This window comes from Sapajus apella, unplaced genomic scaffold (genome assembly GCF_009761245.1).
Source record: "Sapajus apella isolate SASKATOON/1434 unplaced genomic scaffold, GSC_monkey_1.0 scaffold12, whole genome shotgun sequence".
NCBI classification, from domain to species: Eukaryota; Metazoa; Chordata; class Mammalia; order Primates; family Cebidae; genus Sapajus; species Sapajus apella.
In genome coordinates, this window is record NW_022436952.1 from 30,366,934 (window position 1) to 30,390,808 (window position 23,875).

At 37.8% G+C, this 23,875-nt stretch overlaps 1 protein-coding gene across 5 annotated transcripts in view; it reads left to right on the forward strand.

Annotated features, from left to right (window-relative positions):
- The window catches only part of USP32 (ubiquitin specific peptidase 32), a 241,596-nt gene that overhangs the window by 165,035 nt on the left and 52,686 nt on the right, over positions 1-23,875 (forward strand). For 4 of the 5 annotated variants that reach the window (XR_004269707.1, XR_004269708.1, XM_032280742.1 and 1 more), the window contains 13 exons: positions 2,238-2,430; positions 5,525-5,700; positions 6,553-6,693; positions 9,692-9,851; positions 14,983-15,137; positions 16,029-16,110; positions 17,908-17,982; positions 18,489-18,627; positions 18,885-18,990; positions 20,576-20,749; positions 21,597-21,771; positions 22,206-22,357; positions 23,053-23,164. Coding sequence is in view for 3 of the 5 variants with exons in the window: in XM_032280742.1 (XP_032136633.1) it covers positions 2,238-2,430; positions 5,525-5,700; positions 6,553-6,693; positions 9,692-9,851; positions 14,983-15,137; positions 16,029-16,110; positions 17,908-17,982; positions 18,489-18,627; positions 18,885-18,990; positions 20,576-20,749; positions 21,597-21,771; positions 22,206-22,357; positions 23,053-23,164 (1,840 nt within the window). In the remaining 2 variants the exon portion in view is untranslated. The remainder of the gene's footprint in view (positions 1-2,237; positions 2,431-5,524; positions 5,701-6,552; positions 6,694-9,691; positions 9,852-14,982; positions 15,138-16,028; positions 16,111-17,907; positions 17,983-18,488; positions 18,628-18,884; positions 18,991-20,575; positions 20,750-21,596; positions 21,772-22,205; positions 22,358-23,052; positions 23,165-23,875) is intronic. The other variant, XM_032280743.1, reaches the window with a different exon arrangement.

Sequence of the window (23,875 nt, forward strand, 5' to 3'; positions counted from 1 at the left end):
ATGGGTGGATCACGAGGTCAAGAGATCGAGACCATCCTGGTCAACATGGTGAAACCCCGTCTCTACTAAAAATACAAAAAATTAGCTGGGCATGGTGGCGCGTGCCTGTAATCCCAGCTACTCAGGAGGCTGAGGCAGGAGAATTGCCTGAACCCAGGAGGCGGAGGTTGCGGTGAGCCAAGATCGCGCCATTGCACTCCAGCCTGGGTAACATGAGTGAAACTCCGTCTCAAAAAAAAAAAAAAAAAAAAAATTAAAATTAAGGAAAGAAAAAATAAATTAAAATAAAATAAAACTAGTGTCACTTGCCAGAAATAGAAGGCAATAATATTAAATTCCAGCTAATAGTGTCGCCTTTTGAAGACTCTGCTATTTAGGACTGTTCTTTGTTAAAAACAAATTATCAAATGTTAGATTAGCATATTAGCACCAAACTGGGACCCTTTCCTTGAAGTAATGAGAGGATTGAAAGAGAATTGAATAGGGAATAACTTTTCTATTGTACTTTCCCCTTACATTAAGAAAATATTCTAACATTTGGACCTGTAACAGAATATGAATATTTATACTTCTGAATTGTTTAGTTTTGACAGTAAGACTGTATTGCTATTCAAAATTTTTAATCCATTAAAGTTAATTCGTATGTGGAAAGAACTAAGATTTTATTCTAGTTCTTCTTGACACTCTTAAGAGTTAAGAGTGCGTTTTAAAGGCACTGGAATTCTTCAGAGTTGACTTCTAAAGGATCCACAGATTGGTAGTATTCACCTGGTTTACAGATAAAAGAGAAAAGAACTAATAAAATGTTGATCACTGTCTCCCTTTGTTGGCTAAAATTAGGGTTGTTATAATTGTTTTAAAAAAATAAACCTCAGCTCTGCTGTTGATATACTATGACATGGAGTTTTTCTTTCAAATTTGATGTTGCAGTTCATCATTATAAGCTGTGACTTCAAGACCCACATTCACTGATCAGTTTTATCTACTATAAAGCAAGTCAAAAAAATAAAAAATAAAGCAAGTCAGAGCTTATATTGAATGGCACTAAGTTCTTCCACCTGTGCTATTACCTGTCCCCTCAGATGCCTGTGGGATGTTGTTCCACTCATCCCTTTAGTCTTTTTACCCTCTCAGTCACAGTTAAATTTTCAAAGATAGTCATCTCCAGGATTCTCTCTAGCCATAAACATACTTTCTTTAAATTAAATGCACCTTATATCAGATTCTACATATACTTCAGCCCAAAATTTGGAGATTATTTTGTTAAAATACTGAGAATTCAGATGCCTCCCATAATTCCCTTTAGGTGTTGGTACTTACCTAAAACTTAATGTTTCCACACCTGTAGGGAAGATGCTATCTATGGTATTTCTGTGGCACAGCTGAATTGAGTTGATTGCTGTTATTCTGATACAGTAGCAGATCTCTCTCTCAAAAACAGTGGCAGATACACATTCTCATGGTACCTTCCCTTCTCCTCCTCCTCAAGTCTGTCTTCTCTTTTTTTTTCACTGTTAAACTTAGTGGAAAATAATTCTGTGCTAGAGATTTCTGCTTCTAAGACTTTACAGTTTCCTGATTTTTCTTTGCCTCTCTAACCATTCAGACTCATCGTCCCTGACAAGGTTAATATTACCTAGTATTACCCTAACTTTTACCCATGAAGAAACTGAAGCTTAGAAGTTTAGCTATTGTAGAAGGTCACATAGCTATAAGTCATAGCATTGCCCTTCACTCTAGGTACACACACCAGTCATCTTTTACATATAAATTTTTTTCTTCAGTCACAAGAACTAAAACACAGTTATTGTTAAATGATGGAATCTGAGTACATGTGATTTTTTTTCTTTGTGCTTTCTATATTTTCTACATTGACCATGTAATCTTTAATAATAAAAAAATTATATACATTCATATAGTATGGGAAATAAGGTAAAAAAAAAAAAACTTTATTTACTTTTAATATTAAAGGCTTCCAACAAAATAAAGTCTAAATTACTTTATGTGGCACAAAATCCTTCACAGGCTGGTCTCTCTGCCTTACCAATTTTTTCTATATACATACTTTTCCTTCTTAAAGAAATTAAAATTTAGCTATGTGTTAGAATGTTGTTAAATGTCTGTGGCCAACCACAGGAGAATTAGAAAAATAGATAATTGTGAGATTTGTTTCTGAAGACTGCATAGATGTCAGATTATTAAACTTTGCTTCTTATTCTCTGATTTCATGATTTTAGGATGCCAACCCTGTGGTAATTGAGCCATCATCTGTTTTGAACGGAGGAAAATATTCATTTGGAACAGCAGTACATCCTATGGAGCAGGTTGAAGATAGAATTGGAGGCAACCTCAGTTATGTGAATTCTACAGAAGAGAAGTTTTCAGACAACATTTCTACTGCATCTGAAGCCTCAGAAACTGCTGGCAGCGGTAAATATTAAAGCAGGAAAGGCGGAGAAGCAAACCTCTCAAACACCTGAGAAGGAAGTGGTGATTTATACGGCCAGGGGCTGCAGCAGGTCTGGATGCCCCAGTTAGCTGAGCCCCCAAACACACAAAATCCCTGCCCTTATAAAGGCTTACAACTGTAGAAATTACATGTGAAAGGGTCTTGGTCCATGGAGTAGGCATGGGGTATGTGGCTTAGGTGGGGGTTTGAGCCTGTTTAAGTAAAAACAATGCCTTCTAGAAAGATTCCTCCATACCGCCGGGTGCGGTGGCTCAAGCCTGTAATCCCAGCACTTTGGGAGGCCGAGGCGGGTGGATCACGAGGTCAAGAGATCGAGACCATCCTGGTCAACACGGTGAAACCCCGTCTCTACTAAAGCTACAAAAAATTAGCTGGGCATGGTGGCGCATGCCTGTAATCCCAGCTACTCAGGAGGCTGAGGCAGGAGAATTGCCTGAACCCAGGAGGCGGAGGTTGCAGTGAGCCGAGATCGCGCCATTGCACTCCAGCCTGGGTAACAAGAGCGAAACTCCGTCTCAAAAAAAAAAAAAAAAAAGAAAGATTCCTCCATACCATGCCTGTGATCTATAGGAGGGCGATTAAGGTGGCACCCAGTCTGCCCGCCTTTACTTCTCCTATTGAAATGCAATGTGGAAGTCAAGTGGGAGGTGGTCTTAAATGCTTAGGTCTCCTTCCTCAATATGACCTATTCCCCTGAGGTTTATTGGTTTGTTCCCCATGGATAGTTCTTAAGGGAGTCTAATTTGACAGAGGCTGTAGCGAATGGGGTAATAGGAGATCAGATTTCCATTAACAGAAATAAGTTTTGAATGAAATGGTCAGAAGAATGTAAAATTCTTGAATACATTTGTAGTTTTACGAAGAAAACCCCTTTTCCGTATTATACTTCATTAAATCTCTCAACATGAAAATATTTTTACTATTTTCTTTTGAGACAGGGTCTCGCTCTGTCACCCAGGCTGGAGCACAGTGGCATAATCATGATTCACTGCAGCCTCTGCCTCCCGGCCACAAGCAGTTCTCCCACCTCAGCCTCCCAAGAAGCTGAGACTACAGGCACACGCCACCACATACAAACTTTTTTTTTTTTTCTGAGATGGAGTCTCGCTCTGTCACCCAGGCTGGAGTGCAGTGGCGTAATTTCTGCTCACTGCAACCTCTGCCTCCCAGGTTTAAGTGATTCTCCTGCCTCAGTCTCCCAAGTAGCTGGGACTACAGGTGTCTGCCACCACGCCCGGCTAATTTTTTGTATTTTTAGTGGAGATGGGGTTTCACCATGTTAGCCGGGATGGTCTCGATCTTCTGACCTTGTGATCTGCCCGCCTCAGCCTCCCAAAGTACTGGAATTACAGGCGTGAGCCATTGCACCCAGCCCAATTTTTTGTGTGTTTTTGTAGAGATGGGGTTTCTGCATGTTACCCAGACTGGTTTCAAACTCCCCTGCTCAAGAGACCCTTCGGCCTCAGCCTTGTAAAGTGCTGGGATTACAGGCACGAGCCATCACACCCAGCTGTTTTCACTATTTTCATTGATCAAGCCACATCTTTCCATATTGCTATTAAATTATTTAGTCAGTAAATTTAAAATTTCAAACATAGTCATCTCCAGGGCTCTCTCCATTAAATTAAATGCACCTCACATCAGATTCTATATATATTTCAGCCCAAAATTTGGAAGTTATTTTGTTAAAATACTAAGAATTCAGATGCCTTCCATAATTCCCTTAAGGTGTTGGTACTTACCTAAAACTTAACGTTTCCACACCTGTAGGGAAGATGCTATGGTATTTCTGTGGCACAGCTGAATTGAGTTGATTGGTATTATTCTGATACAGCAGCAGAACCCTCAGTCTTACCCTGTTATTTATTTATTTAAAGAGACAGAGTGTTGCTCTGTTGCCCAGGCTGTAGTGCAATGGCACGATGATAGCTCACTGTAACCTCCAGTTACTGGGTTCAAACAATCCTCCTGCCTTAGCCTACATAGTAGCTAGGACTACAGGCGTACACTGCCACACACGAGTAATTTTTTAATTGTTTTGTAGAGATAAGATCTCATGTTGCCCATGCTGGTTGCAATCTTTTGGCTTCAAGTAGTCCTCCAGCCTTGGCCCCCCCGAAGTGCTAAGATTACAGGCATGAGCCACTGCACCTGGCCTGTGTTATTATTTCTTCCAACATGTTCTTTTCCTTTTCTGTGGAAGTTGTAAGCAAATAGGACAGAGCTAGCATTTTCTTTACAAAGCTCCTTGATAGAATCTGCTGCTTTCTTCCCTTTCTGGTATTACAAAGATCACTTAGCAGTCCAAGAAGTGCTATCATCAGCTTTAACACCAGGATTATTTCTTAACTCCATCTAAAGATCCTGTTTGGTATGTGCTTACCGTATAAGCTGTGACACCCAAAGGCTGAGCATAACACAGGCAAAAGGTTACAAAGCCATGACTGCTAGACTGTTTGCCAAAGATTAGCGTGTAGTTGAGAGTTGAAATACCTTAAAATACCACTGAGGTTCACAACTCTAAGCCATGGTTAATCATTTCCTGTGCATATTTTCCTATTGTAAAGATCATACGTTGCTTTCAAAAGAACTCTTAGTTCATAGGTACAATAGGATCTAGCCCCTAGCACTCTTGTTGGAGATCTTGTTTCAGTTTCCCTTTAATTTAGTGACTTCATATCACCATTATCTGCCAAGAGCATTTGGAATATTCTAGGTTGAAGAAAATAATTAAAGGATACTGTGTGAAAGCCCAGCTACTTAGCCCAGCTCTTCCCTTCCAATCAGAGGACATATAATTCTCATTATGAATTATTACATACTCTAGGAGGGTGGCCAAATGGTAATCATTTTAAAAGCTCTTATTTTTAGTACCATGCTATGTATTTTCCAGAAAAGGATAATAATTCCTGTCTTCTACAGAATTACCAGGATCTGAATCTGTACTGACATGCCAACAGAGTAATACGGTACATTGGCATTAAGCTCATATCCTCAAGCCTGTTTGTGTATATTAATTACAAATAAGAAATTTCATCCTCTTTTTCTTCATAGGCTTTCTGTATTCTGCCACACCAGGGGCAGATGTTTGCTTTGCTCGACAACATAACACTTCTGACAATAACAACCAGTGTTTACTGGGAGCCAATGGAAATATTTTGTTGCACCTTAACCCTCAGAAACCAGGGGCTATTGATAACCAGCCATTAGTAACTCAAGAACCAGTAAAGGTAAGTAGTTTTACATTTAATTTAAAATTATTCTCTTGCAAGCTATGAATAAATTTTATTTCAGAGGTTTTAGCACATAGCAAAACATTGGTGGTTCATTTAATTATGTAGATGGAAATCTCTTTGTATAGTACATTTCTATGAGAATATGATTTAGAACTTACATAGAAGTTGTTTAGTGATTCTTGAAAATAGTTACTCTTACTTAGGACAGCTATTCTGAAAATGTTGTTTCACATACACTATATATGAATTTTTTCCCAAACTAGTATTTTGTATTGTTTGAAAGAAATCTGTGAAGTTATTTCAAGTGCTTCAGTGATTTTTTCCAAATGACATGCTTTGAGTTTCATTTTTTACATAGTTTATTTTGAAAGTCAAAATGAAAATCTTTAAAAATTAGGTTTTTTGGCTGGATGCAGTGGCTAATGCCTGTAATTCTAACACTTTGGGAGGCCAAGACAGGCAAATCACCTGAGGTCAGGAGTTCAGGACCAGCCTAGCCAACATGGTGAAACCCAGTCTCTGCTAAAAATGCTAAAATTAGCTGGGCATGGTGGCACGTAGCTGTAATCACAGCTACTCGGGAGGCTGAGGCAGGAGAATCACTGGAACCCAGGAGGCAGAAGCTGCAATGAGCCGAGACCATGCCACTGCACTCCAGCCTGGGTGACAGAGCAAAACTCCATCTCAAAAAAAAAAAAAAAAAAAAAAAACTACATAACTAAGTTTTTCCAGCAACATGAAACTGGGTGGTGATATATGAGTTTGTTTTCCTGTATCTAGGTATTGCTAAGACGCAAAAACCTTTCTAATATTGAAAGTCAACATTGTCATTCTATTCTTTCTCAGGCTACATCATTAACACTAGAAGGAGGACGCTTAAAACGAACTCCACAGCTGATTCATGGAAGAGATTATGAAATGGTTCCAGAACCTGTGTGGAGAGCACTTTATCATTGGTACGGAGCAAACCTGGCTCTACCTAGACCAGTAAGTAGAGCTAATAGTGCCTTATATAAGGAGCAGTCATAGATGGGGCCTTCTGTTATTTTTCTGTATGAATCTCACTAACCACAAACTAGCTCTTAGCTTGTGGTAGAAGAGTGCCCAGAACCTGTTCAGATTAACTGAGCAAATAATTTTAGATTCCTTCACATACATTCATTTGTTCATAAGTAAAGGCAAGGAAATAAAAGGCTGTTGAATGTGTTACCCACAAAAAAGTAGACATCACCTAGGATGTACAGAACTTAGGCTAGAGGGAAAGACAGGCCGAGAGCCAGTGCCAAAAAGTTCAGTGAATTTAGGGAGTGGCGCAGAGGTTACTTCTGATATGGCTGTTCCCAACAGTCACACAGGTATCTAGTTAGGAATTGCATTCTTCTTGTAGCTTTTGGATTTTTTGGGGTTATGTTTTTGAAGGAGGGGCATATAAAAGATCGCAACATAGGATAACAGGAATTCAAGATCAGGAAGGATTTGGAGTATTTAATATTATATTAAAATATGAGTATATAGCACCATTTGTTGCGCTTGCATGGTAAACAGCAGCACTCAGTATTCTGGACACTCACTTTTTACATTGTTGATGCAGTAAAATATAACAAGATGTTTTGGTGGGGTGTTTCTGGTATATTAAGAAACACTCTTCTGCCTGTAATCCCAGTACTTTGGGTATCTAAGGTGGGTGGATCACGATGTCAAGATTTTGAGACCAGCCTGGGCAACATAGTGAAACCCTGTCTCTACTAAAAATACAAAAATTAGACAGGCATGCTACATGCGCCTGTAGTCCCAGCTACTCATGAAGCTAAGGCAGGACAATTGCTTGAACCCGGGAGGCAGAGGTTGCAGTGAGCCAAGACTACGCAATTGCACTCCAGCCTCGGCGACAGAGGGAGATTCCATCTCAAAAGAAAACACTCTTTTATTATGTTCAAGCTGAAATTTCCTTATGCCAGGAAGGTTTTGTATAGATGATATATGGTAGGTTAACTTCTAAAAAGAGTGAAAATCTGTTATAAAACAGCCTAATGTAATTTTGATGTTGATTTTGAGTTCTTAATAATTATGTTTGTGAAAAATAATTTCAAGCTCCAGAGTTCGAACAATCCTCCCATCTCAGCTTCCCTAGTAGCTAGGACTACAGGCACACACCACCATAACAGCTAATTAAAAAAAAATTTTTTTAAGAGACAAAATCTTGCTGTGTTGTCCAGGCTGGTCTCGAACTCCTGGCCTCAAGCAGTCCTCCTGCTTTGGCCTCCCAAAGTGCTGGTATTACAGGTATGAGCCACTGCACCTGGCCTGTACTGGGTTTTTTTTTTTTTTTTTTTTTTTTCCTCTTTAATTCTTTATTACCCCCTCTTGATACTAAAAAAAAATGTTCTGTTGCAGAAGGATATTAGTCATGAGAGCGAAGGAAAATAAAGCCTGGTCACCTGAGACTTAAAAGACTCTGTAAGAGTTTCTGTTTTTTTTGTTTTGTTTTGTTTTTTGTTTTTTTTTTTTGAGACGGAGTTTCGCTCTTGTTACCCAGGCTGGAGTGCAATGGCGCGATCTCAGCTCACCGCAACCTCCGCCTCCTGGGTTCAGGCAATTCTCCTGCCTCAGCCTCCTGAGTAGCTGGGATTACAGGCACACACCACCATGCCCAGCTAATTTTCTGTATTTTTAGTAGAGACGGGGTTTCACCATGCTGACCAGGATGGTCTCGATCTCTTGACCTTGTGATCCACCCGCCTCGGCCTCCCAAAGTGCTGGGATTACAGGCTTGAGCCACCGCGCCCGGCCTGAGTTTCTGTTTTAAAGAGTTTCAGTGTTGACCCTGCCATCCTCTTAGAATATGAAATTGATAATGTGCTACTCTTACAATAATGTTTTAATAATTAAATGTTTTCCTGTGTCTGTGGGCAGGTTAAAACTACTTAAAAATCCTGTTCCAACAATGTGAAACCTGAGTTTTTTTAAATCCAAATTTTTTGTTTAAGTCATAGACAAAACATATATGAACAGACTGGTTACACAAGTAGAACATAGTAAATTTTTATATGGGAACAGTTGTATCCTCACTACTAATACTAAAAATAAAATTTTAAGCAATTTATAATACTCTTCATATAATATTCTTCATAGTAACAAAATGTGGATGTTTTTAAATGATGTTCAGTAATAAGGTTTTATGAGAGTAGTATACTCATACATTACTGGCAATAGTGTAAATTGCTAAACTTTAGATGGCAGCATGACTATATAGCTAATGACTTGAATACTTCATAGTTTTTGACTTTTAACTCCATTTTTATGAATGGAATAAAAATGACTTAAAACATCACTCATTTATATACATGAAATATGTAAAAGTGAAAAGACTTACAGTGTGAGGGCAGTGGAATTATGGATAATACTTAAGGGTCTTTTTTCTTCAATGTTGTTACTGTTAAATAAAAGAGGAGAAGATATCTACAAGGAGTTACAATCTTGGGAAATGGGTTTAGGAGCAGAAACTTAACCATATTCAGATCTACATAACTTAAATGTGTGAATTTCAGGCCGGGCGCGGTGGCTCAAGCCTGTAATCCCAGCACTTTGGGAGGCCGAGGCGGGTGGATCACGAGGTCAAGAGATCGAGACCATCCTGGTCAACACGGTGAAACCCCGTCTCTACTAAAGATACAAAACATTAGCTGGGCATGGTGGCACGTGCCTGTAGTCCCAGCTACTCAGGAGGCTGAGGCAGGAGAATTGCCTGAACCCAGGAGGCGGAGGTTGCGGTGAGCCGAGATCGCGCCATTGCACTCCAGCCTGGGTAACAAGAGCGAAACTCTGTCCCAAAGAAAAAAAAAAAAGTGTGAATTTCAGTAATTACTGAAATGTAACTAGTTAACCTGTTGGACATTTTAGTTTAGAAATAAATCTCAGAAGTTAGATTAAAATGGCAAGTTTTGTTTCTTTTTTAGTGATCACTTTTTATCTTTTAAAACAACAGGTAATCAAGAACAGCAAGACAGACATCCCAGAGCTGGAATTATTTCCCCGCTATCTTCTCTTCCTGAGACAGCAGCCTGCCACTCGGACACAGCAGTCTAACATCTGGGTGAATATGGGTATGATGAGCCTGAGAATGTTTCCTCAGCATTTACCGAGAGGTAACTTAAGAATGCAGCAAGAATACCATGAAAACTACGTTGCTCGAAGTCTGGTGCCACTGTATTGATACACATTCCCATCAGCTTTCATACAGAATCAGTAATTCACTTTTACAGGGCTTAGATCTACGGTCATGCGCAAGACTAGATGAGGGGTAGAAGAAAATCCCAGCAGCAAACTGAGATGCGTTGTTTCCTTTTCTATTTACGAAGAAAAATAAATAGAAATAGATTTTACGTGCTTTATTTCTTTGCAATAAGCCATTGTAAATGGTTACTAGACTAAGTAGTAGTCTTCCAGTCATTGAGTGGTCTTTTCAACTCCACTCAAATTTGTAAAAAGTAATTCCTTTTACACTATCATCTTTTTTGTTTTTTAAGGTTTTTGTTGTTGTTTGGTTTTTTGGCAAAACATGATACATTTCTTTTGCCTGGTCTAAAGAGGGTTTATATAAGAGATAGTACAGAGCAAAAGGGATATTTTTGAAAATTTAAGTGATATATTTGCTTTGAAAGAGCACCAAGCATATCAAAATGACATATAAATTAGTTCCCATTTTAATGTATAACATGCAAAAAGTTCCCCTTTCATTTCTTTGTAAGATTAAACTTTATTGATAGGCAAGACTTTCTCTGTGCTTTTACCTTGCAAATACTTGAAATTATTCTTAAGCAGTAAAGAAATAATAAGCTGGGCACGGTGGCTAATGCCTGTAATCCCACACTTTGGGAGGCCAAAGTGGGTGGATTACTTGAGGTCAGGAGTGCAAGATCAGCCTGGCCAACATGACAAAATCCTGTCTCTACTAAAAACACGAAAAAAATTAGCCAGGCATGGTGGCACGTGCCTATAGTCCCAGCCACTTGGGAGGCTAAGAAAGGAGAATCACGTGAACCCAAGAGGCAGAGGTTGCAGTGAGCAAAGATCGCACCACTGCACTCCAGCCTGGGTGACGAAGTGAGACTCTGTCTCAAAATATAATGATAATAATAATGAGCAACCATTTATACAAAATCTCAGACTATGTTAGCAATGCCAGAATGTTATTATAATTAAAATAACTTAGTATGCAAGAACTACCTCTAAACCCCAACCAAAATAAGTACCAGCTCTCCTTTGAAATTGAACAGGGTTAGTTTTGTATCTTCATTTGAGGTTATATTCATATAATATATGAAGAATCTTTCAATAGTATTTGGTAAGAATTCTTTCAATAGTGTTTGGCAATAATTATAGCAAAGTATTGGTCTCTAGCTACCAAACTTTGTTTTTGGGGAAAACAGCAAAATCAAAGAACAGTGAGGCTGGGCATAGTGGCTGAAGCCTGTAATCTCAACAGTTTGGGAGGCTGAGGTGGGAGGATCATTTGAAGCTAGGAGTTTGAGACCAGCTTGGGCAACATAGACTTTTTTTGTCTCTACAAAAAAGTTTTAAATTAGCTGGGCATAGTGGTGTGCCCTGTAGTCTCAGGTACTCGAGAGGCTGAGGTGGGAGGATCTCTAAAGTCCAGGAGTTCAAGGCTGTGGTGAGCTGTGATTATGCCATTATACTCCACAGCCTGGGTAACAGAGCAAGAGCCTATCTCTAAAAAAAAATTCTTTTTTAAAAAGAAAACCATTTTTTAAAAAAGGAACAGTGAGATAGAACCTTATGAAACATTCTTGACTTAATTTTCCATTGATTAGAAGTATTATTAGCCTTGCTTCCATGGCACCCATAGCAACTTTTTCAATTTTTTTGAAAGAACATGAGGCCAGGTGCGGTGGCTCATGTCTGTAATCCCAGCACTTTGGGTGGCTGAGGCTGGTGGATCATCAGAGGTCAGGAGTTTGAGACCAGCCTGGTCAACATGATGAAACCCCATTTCTACTAAAAATACAAAAATTAGCCAGTTGTGGTGGCGGGTTCCCGTAATCCCAGCTACTCGGGAGGCTGAAGCATGAGAATCACTTGAACCCAGGAGGCAGAGGTTGCAGTGAGCCGAGATCACACTGCTGCGCTCCAACCTAGGCAATACAGTGAAACTCTGTCTCAAACAAAAAAAATGAAAGATAACATGAGAGGCAAGATGTGTTGTTGCGCTTTTAGTAGGTATTCTTTGTAACTCTTGTGCTGATCCTAGATTTTTGCTGCTTCTATAAATTCCACTAGATTTGTTGGTGCTATTCAAAGGCATAAAATTATGTATAAGTGGCTGCCTGCTTAATGAGCTATGCTATAAAAACTTTCTAAAACTCAAATTTTTATATTGTGACTTAGGACAATAGAGATTGACTTGAAGACTATACTTGTATATGCTTCTGAATCCTAGAACTGCATATTTCAGATACTCCAAATTTGTTTATAATTTGAAATTTTATTCCTTGCTAATTAGTTGTGAAATCAATCATTAATCATTTTTAAATTTATAAAAATATGCTTTCTTGCTGTAATCTTATAACTAATCTTAAGATGTGTAATTGGAGAAATTTGCTTTTGTTTTCTTTAGAGATTATCCTTTGCTTGCTTATTGTAAAGTATTTGCCTGCTATATGTTTAAAAACTGATCATGGGTGGGGTTTCATTCTGCCATAACATAATGTTCATCTTTCTCAAATACTCAATTTATTACAACTGTTTACTAGGCTCTTTAATTTCTTTTGAAGTGACAAGTATTCAAACCTTGTCACAGTTACAATGACTTAAATGTAGCCTTTTCTACAGACAAGGTTATAGAAGTCATTGTTTTTTAGATGACTTCTTAGCCTGTCTTAGGTGAGGGAATTCCTTTTCGGAAGTTCTTAAAAAGTAGATGATGCCAGTATTTTTAATCAGCATTATTTAGTGGGAAAGACTCACTAAAAGCACATTTCAGGAACAAAAAAGCTAAGTCATGATTGAATGGGTAGAAAATTATTTGGACTGTATATTATATTGATAAGTTTATATTTTTCTGTTGGGTTGCTCAATAAAATACAGCTTCCCAGAGGCAGAGATGACTATTTTAATCCACAGTTTTGTCTAGATTTTTGGCTGAATAGTTAACCAGGGTTTAATGAGTTTATTAAAGCCATCTCTCTTTGCTTTCTGTAATCTCTTGTCATTTCATACCCCTCCTCTTTTGAAGTATGTAGTGAGATTGATATATTCTTCCTTCACTCTTTACTCTTTTCTCCTGTATTACCACTCTTCGTTTTTAGCCCTCAGGAATTCAGGGTCATGTCTGCTGTCATCTTACTGGGTGGACAGGCTAATACAATTTTTCCTTATAGGGCACTTATTTATTTATTCGGTCATGGGAAGTTTCTTGGCTTCATTTTGAAACTCTGCTTTGGCCAAGTGTGGTAGCTCACACACTTGTAATCTCAGTTTGTAATCCCAGCACTTTGGGAGGCCAAGGTGGGAGGATTGCCTGAGCCCTGGAGTTCAAGACCAGCCTAGGTAACATAGGGAGATCCTGTCTACTCAGGAAGCTAAGGTGGGAGGATCACTTGAGCCAGAGAGGTTGACGCTGCCGTCCTGAGTCATGATTGTCATGCCGCACTACAGCCTGGCAACAGAATGAGACCTTATCTCAAATAATGTTGATAATAATAAACTCTGTTTGGCTATGTAGAATCTATACCTATTTAGAATTTTAAGTCAAATTTTCTTTTTTTTCTAATTGATATGTAATAGATATACATATGTTTTATTGTGCAGTTGTCCTACTTAATGACTGAGAGTGATGGGATTAGTGATTCAAAGAAAGTTTAGGAAAGCAGACCAGGTGAATCCAATTATCTGTCTGTGGGATTCAAATCCAGTCCCATTTTATCTCCTCCACTGAGTTGTTTTAAAAAAACAAACAAACGGCCGGACGCGGTGGCTCAAGCCTGTAATCCCAGCACTTTGGGAGGCCGAGGCGGGTGGATCACGAGGTCAAGAGATCGAGACCATCCTGGCCAACATGGTGAAACCCTGTCTCTACTAAAAATACAAAAAATTAGCTGGGCATGGTGGTGCGTGCCTGTAATCCCAGTGACTCAGGAGGCTGAGGCAGGAGAATTGCCTGAACCCAGGAGGCGGAGGTTGCGGTGAGCCGAGATTGCGCCATTGCACTCCAGCCTGGGTAACATGAGTGAAACTCCGTCTCAAAAAAAAAAAAAAAAAAAAAAAAAACTCCATGTCTTAATTTTTTTTTTTTCCGCTGAGTTTTATTTCATTTTGCTATTGACTGTGACCCAGCTGAGTGCAGCCAGATATCAATGCCAGTTGTTTCTTGGCATGTTCCTGCTCTTCTTGATATCCAAATGTTGCCAGTTATTTGGGCCTTGAGCCTTTTCTCATCTTTTCAAAGTTGAGGCTTTGGACTCACTTTAAAATACTTAGAAGGCTGGGTGTGGTGGCTCATACCTGTAATCATAGCACTTTGGGAGGCCGAGACAGGTGAACTGCTTGCACCCAGGAGTTAGAGACCAGCCAGGGCAACGTGTCAGAGACCCTGTCTCCACCTAAAAAGATACAAAAATTAGCCAGGTGTGGTGGCATGCGCCTATAGTACCAGCTGTTCAGGAGGCTGAGGTGGGAGGATTGCTTGAACCCTGGAGATGGAGGCTGCAGTGAGCTGAAATCACACCACCACACTCTAGCCTGGGCAGCATAACGAGACTCCATCTATTTTAAAAAAAAAAAAAGACCAGGCACAGTGGCTTACGCCTGTAATCCCAGCACTTTGGGAGGCCGAGGCAGGCAGATCACGAGGTCAGGAGTTTGGGACCAGTCTGACCAACATGGTGAAACCTCGTCTCTACTAAAAATACAAAAATGAGCTGGGTGTGGTGGCACGTGCCTGTAATCCCAGCTACTCAGGAGGCTGAGGCAGGAGAATCGCTTTGCACCTGGGAGGCGGAAGTTGCAGTGAGTTGAGATTGTGCCACTCACTCCAGCCACAAGAGTGAGACTGCGTCTCAAAAAACAAACAAACAAAAACAAACTTGGGTCTCCTGTCTGCATTTTAAAGCTTTTTGGTAGTCTTCATTTATACAATTATTACACTTGTAATTCTCATTTCTCATCATTATTTTCTAAAATAGTATGGTCCCCATTGCTGAGAGGTGTGCTTCTTTTTCACATCTGCCTTTTTTCTTGCTGTGATTGCTGTAACCATAGGAAATGTACCTTCTCCGAATGCACCTTTAAAGCGAGTATTAGCCTATACAGGCTGTTTTAGTCGAATGCAGACCATCAAGGAAATTCACGAATATCTGTCTCAAAGACTGCGCATTAAAGAGGAAGATATGCGCCTGTGGCTGTACAACAGTGAGGTGAGAGGCATCTCAGACTCACGAAGAGCCTGATTGTTGGTATTTTTTTCATTTTAAAGAGTAAAAGATATTTGTTAATCTTATTTGTGTTGTTTCAATTTTAGTACATGTGCTGCCAAAGAGAACACAAGACTAAGTGTTAAATTATATTTCTTGAGTATAGGGATTTTGCCTGTAGTAATTATGCTAAAAGCCATGTCTAGGATATCAGTAAAAAGTTCATCTTTTAAATTACTGTATGTATACTTGTAATATTTTTCTCTGAGATCTATAATAGCAATTGATCACCATGGACAGTACCATCTTACAAAGATTATTGTTACATTATAAACTAATGGTGTGGCCAAGCACAGTGGCTCACGCCCGTAATCCCAGCACTTTGGGAGACCGAGGTGGGTGAATCACCAGAGGTCAGAAGCTCAAGACCAGCCTGGCCAACATGGTGAAACCCCATCTCTACTATAAATACAAAAATTAGCTGGGTGTGGTGGTGTGTGCCTGTAGTCCCAGCTACTAGAATTGCTTGAACCTGGAGGCGGAGGTTGCAGTGAGCCGAGATCTAGCCATCTCACTCCAGCCTGGGTGACAGAGCCAGACTCCATCTCAAAAAAAAAAAAAAAAAAAAGTATTCATGTAACCAAATACCACCTGTTCCCCAAAAACCTAATGAAATTTTAAAAGAGAGATAATGGTTATGAAGTATGCATTGTCTTTCTCTCTAATGCCACCTAAATTATAAATATTTATGAACAACTATAGTAGGCCAGATATCTGTGATATAAGTTATGTAACCACAAAGAAGTTTTTTTTTTATTGTTACTTATTTTTTATCTCGTATTTGTTTCAAGTTTACTAACCAAATAACAAAAACATTTCCCCCTCCTTACATAGAACTACCTTACTCTTCTGGATGATGAGGATCATAGATTGGAATATTTGAAAATCCAGGATGAACAACACTTGGTAATTGAAGGTACAAGATGGAAGCATGCATCTATATTAAATTTTCAGGGGGAAGAATTTAAAGAATTACTCACTAATAACCCATTTTATAATTTTCCCCAAGACAACTATTATTTGATCATTATGTTTTTATGCTAAAGAAAGCCTTTGGAAAAAAAAAGAAAAAACCCTTTGAACTCTTACGCAATCCTACCATACAATTTAGATTGCTTGAAAGGAAAAATATACTGTTTTTAATCATTGACAAGGGATGGGAATGGTAGATAAAAATAAGTGAATTCTGTTTACAAATTTACAGTTTCTTAAAATTTTCAAGCTGCTGCTTTGAGTTTCAGTAAGAACAAATTCTGGGCCGGGTACGGTGGCTCATGCCTATAATTCCAGCACTTTGGGAGGCCAAGGTGGGTGGATCACAAGGTCAGAAGTTCGAGACCAGCCTGGCCAATATGAAGAAACCCTGACTCTACTAAAAATACAAAAATTAGCTGGGCGTGGTGGCATGCACTTGTAATCCCAGCTACCTTGGAGGCTGAGGCAGGAGAATCCCTTGAGCCTGGGAGTGGAGATTGCAGTGAGCCACTGCACACGCCACTGCACTCCAGCCTAGGCGACAGACTGAGACTCCCTCTTAAACAAAAAAAAGGAGAACAACTTCCTTGCATAGTTAGTAGCACAGGCTTTCATTAGTCATCAACACTGGCTACTCACTGATAGAGCTACTTGTGTATTCCATCAGTATACACACTGACATGCACATAACATTAAAAACTTTTTAATTGTATCCTTTCTCATCAAGTTTTATGACCACATCTAGCTGCCTTTGTATTAAAATGAATAGGCCGGGCTCAGTGGCTTATGCCTATAATCCCAGGACTTTGGGAGGCTGAGGCAGGTGGATCACTTGAGGTCAGGAGTTTGAGATCAGCCTGGCCAACATAGTGAAACCCATCTCTACTTAAAAACACAAAAATTAGCTGGGTGTGGTGGCATGCACCTGCAATCCCAGCTACTCAGGAGGCTGGGGCACAAGAATCACTCGAGCCCAGGAGACAGAAGTTGCAATGACCCAAGATCATGTCACTGCACTCCAGTCTGGGCAACAAAGCCAGACTGTCTCAAAAAAAAAAAAAAAGGAAAAAAATTACTCTGATAGTTGTTACAATTTAAGAAAGAATTGTAATATTTCTAATGTTTTAAGTATAAGAAATTCCATTTTTTCTGAACTTTAATTACTTCTGTAGATAGTTGAGTATATAATTTTACTTCAAGTAGGTAATTGAGGGAATAAATTGTTCAAACCAAGTGACTTTGAAGTCCTCAATATGAAGAACTGGAATGGTTTTAGAGCCAATTACAGGCATGTGCTACATAAAGATGTTTTACTCAACAAAAGACCTGTATACAGCAGTGGTCCTATAAGATTATAATACTGTATTTTTAGTTGTACTTTTTCTGTGTTCTAATATATTTAGATACATAAATACTTAGCATTGTGTTACAGTTGTCTACAGTGTTCAGTACAATAACATGCTATACAGGTTTGTAGCCAAGGAGCAACAGCCTATACCATATATAGCCTAGATTTGTGTAAGTAAACTCTTTGATGTACACACAAAGAGAAAATCACATAATGATGCATTTCTCAGAATGTAACCCATCATTAAGCGACATATGAACTAAAATTAACTAGATTTTTTTTAAACTTCTAATTTAGGAATAAGATGTCTTAAAAAAAAATAAAACAGAAGCAATTGAGCGAATAAATTAGATAGATAAGAAATTAACCCATTTCTATCTGTCTTTCCAGTTCGCAACAAAGATATGAGTTGGCCTGAGGAGATGTCTTTTATAGCAAATAGTAGTAAAATAGATAGACACAAGGGTAAGTCTCACAAGGGTATTATTTTTAAAGCGATGATTTTAAATGTACTCTCTTTTTTTTCTTCTCTCAACTATTAATGTACTAACAACTTTTGATTTTCTAGTTCAAAAATGATTAGGCCCTTTCTTTTCCTTTTTTCCTGAAGCAGCATTTGATGTTGGCAAACCCACCATCCAATTATTTTCTAAATTTCTAACTCGGCAATTAAATAATTTGTATGTTTTAAAAGACATACTAGAAGAAGAATTGTTTGACTTATTTTGAAAAATCATAGATTTAAAAGAATGATTGCTGCTTCTGGGTTACAAATGAGCATGGATCATCACTGTTGCCAGACACTCCATGAAAAGCCTTCTCTAGTATTTCAAAGACCTGCTAGAGAAATAATGGCACTGTTTAGCTGATTATGAGAGTTATAAAAAAATCATTTCATTGAATAAAGGTAACTGTTTGTGCCATGGCATATTACTATAGCTAAGCTTTGGTTCTCATATTGTTTGTTCCAGTTCCCACAGAAAAGGGAGCCACAGGTCTAAGCAACCTGGGAAACACATGCTTCATGAACTCAAGCATCCAGTGTGTTAGTAACACACAGCCACTGACACAGTATTTTATCTCAGGGAGACATCTTTATGAACTCAACAGGTAATCTTTCTTGAGTCATTGGCCTCTTAACCTATGACTTTGATATAAACCCAGTATCACCTGCATTTCCTCTTTCTTCACCCTGGTGGAGAAAGATCTTATCTTATCAACCCTATTTAATATGAAATAAGCCAAGGAATACATCTCTTGTTTCAAAAAGAAAAGATATTTTGATGTGAGATGCTAGGCATTTTTGTGCCCACATGACTGTGATTTATAAGAACCTTTGGCAACAAGTTTTCCTCTCAAACTTCTAGGACAAATCCCATTGGTATGAAGGGGCATATGGCTAAATGCTATGGTGATTTAGTACAGGAACTTTGGAGTGGAACTCAGAAGAATGTTGCCCCATTAAAGCTTCGGGTAAGCAGGTTAAAATAATATAAAAGCATTTAATTCCTAAATAGTTGTTTAGTCATTTTTCTTTGCTTGTCTTTTATGTTTAGCCTTTTAGCTTAATAAATGTTTTTGGATTCTTTACTTTGTATAAACCAGATACCAAATTATTTTGCTTGTTTAAATATATGCAAAATATTAACTGTATATGTAGTGGGTAGGCAAAAGACCAAAGGCGCACTCTAAATTCAGAATGTCATTCATATTACTAATTTACCAAACATCTTATATGAAGAGTAAACCAATTTTGGTAATACTTCACTATTAGCAGTATTCTAACTGCAAGGTGGACCTCAGAGTCATTAATTGCATCCAATATATATTCAACATAACTAAGATAATTCTATCTGTAGAATATAAAGAAGTAGGCCAGGTGCAGGGGCTCACGCCTGTATTCTCAGAACTTTGGGAGGCAGAGGCGGTGGATCACTTGAGGCCAGCAGTGCAAGACCAGCCTGGGCAACATGGCGAAACCCTGTCTCTACTAAAAAAACAAACAAAAAAATTAGCTGGCGTGGTAGCACGTGCCTATAATTCCAGCTGCTTGGGAGGCTGAGGCACAAGAAATGCTTGAACCTGGGAGGCGGAGTTTGCAATGAGTCGAGATCGTACCAATGCACTCCAGCCTAGGCAACAGAGTAAGACTGTCTCAAAAAAAAAAAAAGAAAAAAGTAGCAGGATGAACGAATGAAACTAATGAATATAGGTTTTGTTTTTAGTTGTTTATTTTTTTATTTTTGTTTTTATTTTTTTTTAATTCCTGACCTCCATGCAGAATACAGGTTTTGTATTAATATCAGATGAAGTAGATTTTAGTGAAGTGAGGATTATTCATTATTTTTATTCAAGTACAAAGCAAAAACTTTTTAGTTTATAAATTAATAACTGTAATAGCTACACATTTGACTACTTATCTCTTGCCAGGTACTATTCTAATTAATTTATATGTATTAACTCATTTAATCCTCTAAATAATTCTATAATATAATGCAGTTAATAAAAGTTAGGATGCAACAAGACCAGAAAGTGTAATTGTTGAAGACAACATTACATTGTATAAAATAATATGTATACATATTATTTTATATGTTCTGTATTATATACACATTATTTTATGCAGGTTGTATATTATGTACCTATAAAATATGTATATTTTTTAGGCACATAAAATATAAAATATACATATTTTATAGGCACATAAAAATGTATAAAACATTATAGAACAGAAAGTCTTTCACTGTGAACAAATGCTATTTTAATATTTCTGTCTTAAATAACATCTATGTGCCTGAAGAACAGTTTGCTTACATGATACTAAACTGGGGACACAGTATTGGCCAAAATACTTCCTTTTTTTTTTTTTTTTTTTTTGTCATTTGAGATTAAGATTCCAAAGATTTCCTGATTATCCAAAATATATGTGATGAAATGGAGGCAGACTAAGTAGTATACTATTTACTTTCTTGTAATGCCTCTGATTGGATTATAGGACATATTCATTCCAAATTTTATGGATAGGAAATAATGACTGTGACTCCTCTTATATTTATAGTGGACCATAGCAAAATATGCACCCAGGTTTAATGGGTTCCAGCAACAAGACTCCCAAGAACTTCTGGCTTTTCTCTTGGATGGTCTTCATGAAGATCTCAACCGAGTCCATGAAAAGCCATATGTGGAACTAAAGGACAGTGATGGCCGACCAGACTGGGAAGTAGCTGCAGAGGTTTGTCAGTTTTGAGTTTCTAATGTAAGCAGTAGACAAAATGTTCTGGCCACAAATACATGTAGCACAACTTAAGTGCAAACTAAACTATTCTGAGATCAGAATTTTATGGCGAAAATGAGGCATTTCTATTTCTATGCTTAATTCTTATGCAATAATACCAAAACAAAAACACCTTTAATGAAAATAGAAAACTGTTGCCATTTCACATTGTAAACTTTATGGGACTGGATGTAGGAATAATTATCCAGTGGAATTTAAAGAGTCTCCATAGCCAGGTGCCATGGCTCACACCTGTAATCCCAGTACTTTGGGAGGTCGAGGTGGATGGATCACCTGAGGTCAGGAGTTGGAGACCAGACTGGCCAACATGGTGAAACCCTGTCTCTACTAAAAATACAAAAATTAGCTGGACGTGGTGGCGGGCACCTATAATCCCAGCTACTTGGGAGGCTGAGGCGGGATAATTGCTTGAACCGGGGAGATGGAAGTTGGAGTGAGCTGAGATCACGCCATTGCACTCCAGCCTGGGCAACAAGAGCAAAACTCCATCTGGGGAAAAAAAAAAAGAGTCCCTATTATTGCTAAATTAATGCATACAATGACATATAGGCATGCTTTGTACTTTTTAATGGACAAAGAATTTTAATATTTACGATTGTTACCATGATAAGAACAGATGAAAAATGGGATTTCCATCTCAATTTAATATTTTATGTTAAATAAAGAATAGGATTATATTCTTGACAATTAAATCCAATATATTTAACCAGTTTCTTTGAATTTATATAGAAATGCTTCTCTTTTGGATTTTGAGAGAAAATTCTGTAATCTTTTTTATTGCTAGGCCTGGGACAACCATCTAAGAAGAAATAGATCAATTGTTGTGGATTTGTTCCATGGGCAGCTAAGATCTCAAGTCAAATGCAAGACGTGTGGGCACATAAGTGTCCGATTTGACCCTTTCAATTTTTTGTCTTTGCCACTACCAATGGACAGTTATATGCACTTAGAAATAACAGGTAGGTCACAAAGTTCTGAAAAATTACTTGACTCCATTAAATTTACTTTATTTAAATAGCCTGAGTTTGTAAGCATAGTTATTTGTTTACAAATAAAGACTGGTAGGTAGTCAGCATATTATAATCAAGCAACCTAATTTTAGGCATGACTTGAGGTTTGGAAGATTTAGATTGTGGCATGTTTTTTTTTTGGTTTCAAATATGCCAGAAATGCTCTTTAAAACCCTGCAAAGCTACTCATAGATGAACACCAAAAAAATACTGATTTCACTCAATATTATCCCTAAGTACCATCTGTTTTAGTGTTTATACATAAAAATTCTAGGCTGAAATATTTGCAATTATATTTACAGGTCAGATATATCTGTACACAGCATGTAAGACTTTCAGTGAAACCTGCATTTTACTGATAAAAGATCTTTTCTCTTTACTAGTAATTAAGTTAGATGGTACTACTCCTGTACGGTATGGACTAAGACTGAATATGGATGAAAAGTACACAGGTTTAAAAAAACAGCTGAGCGATCTCTGTGGACTTAATTCAGAGCAAATCCTTCTAGCAGAAGTACATGGTTCCAACATAAAGGTAGTATTAACTAATCTTTCTAAGAAACTTTTGATTCTGTCCTTCAAAGATGACAGTTTTCTTAGTTATTATGATCAGTTGTTAAGTGACCAAGAGAGATAATAAAACATAAAATCTGAACAAAAAAAAAAAAAAAAACCTGTATTTTATGTATTTATGAATGTGTGTTTTTAGCATTTATCAATATATATACTTGGTCTTTTAACACACTAAGAAATTAAAAGATTAAAGACAAATTAACACCAATCATGTCTTTCTACATACCAGCTGGGGAAACAAATAATCTAATAAATATATTGCCTATATCTGCCTAAGCTCCTGCAACTGGTATTATTTATATTCATCTTTGGGACTTCTGAACACACTCCCACCTCATTGACATTTTCTTAATATGAAATGCAAAAATGAGGTCTGAGGGTTGAAATTTAGATTCTTGAAAGGAAGGACAAAACTTAAGAAGTTGGTCATATACAACACACTTCTTCCTGTAGAAAGAGATAATAGTTTGACATTGAGGCTAGTTTTCAGTTATTTTTATCAAGCATTCATCCTTTATATAATTGAAAAACTATTCAATCATCTTGTTGGTTTATGGATGAAAGCATCTAAGACATTCTTTTGAAATACATTAGAGAGAGAACTTTTCCATTTTATCTGAAACATCTCCCCTTCTCATCTTGCTGCTGTTTCTGTAGAACTTTCCTCAGGACAACCAAAAAGTGCGACTCTCAGTGAGTGGATTTTTGTGTGCATTTGAAATTCCTGTCCCTGCATCTCCAATTTCAGCTTCTAGTCCAACACAGACAGGTAAGATAGAACTAGAACTCCTTCTCGTGATTGCACCTTTAAATATTTGTCTAAGAGTTGTCATCTTTTCTATATTTGTTCATGCTGAGAATATTATAGCAGAAGAATTTTGGAACCCAAGGGAAACCTTACTGATTATTCCATATTTTTTAGATGAGAAACCTAAAATTTAAAGAACCCAAGTGACTTCAGTTAGATAATTATTAGCTAACATACCCTTGGAATTCAGATCTCTTTAAACTCTTATCTAATACTAACAGGGCAACAGCTAGTATGAAAGGAACATACTACCATAAAATGTAAACAATAGATATAGCTAGAAAGAAATCCAATATTCTATGTAATTTAATGTGGTCACTTACTGAGTCCTTTTAGCCACTAGTATGCTTTGTCTATTCTTTATATTGCTTACAATTAGGTTAATTAGGCTAATTCCCCAACCATAAAGGGCTTTATGAGGCTTCCTTCTTTGGCATGTAGTAGGTAGATAGTCCTGACAGTAAGTTGGTGGATGATTTAATGTTGGTTTTAGTTTAGAGTATCACTGTCCAATAGAACTCTGCAGTGATGGAAACTTCTGTGACCTTTGCCATCCAATACAGTATCCACCAGTCACGTGGACTGTTAAGCATTCGAGATGTGGCTAATGAAACTGAGAGGATGCATTTTTGTTTTATTTATTTATTTTGAGACAGGGTCTCACTCTTGTCA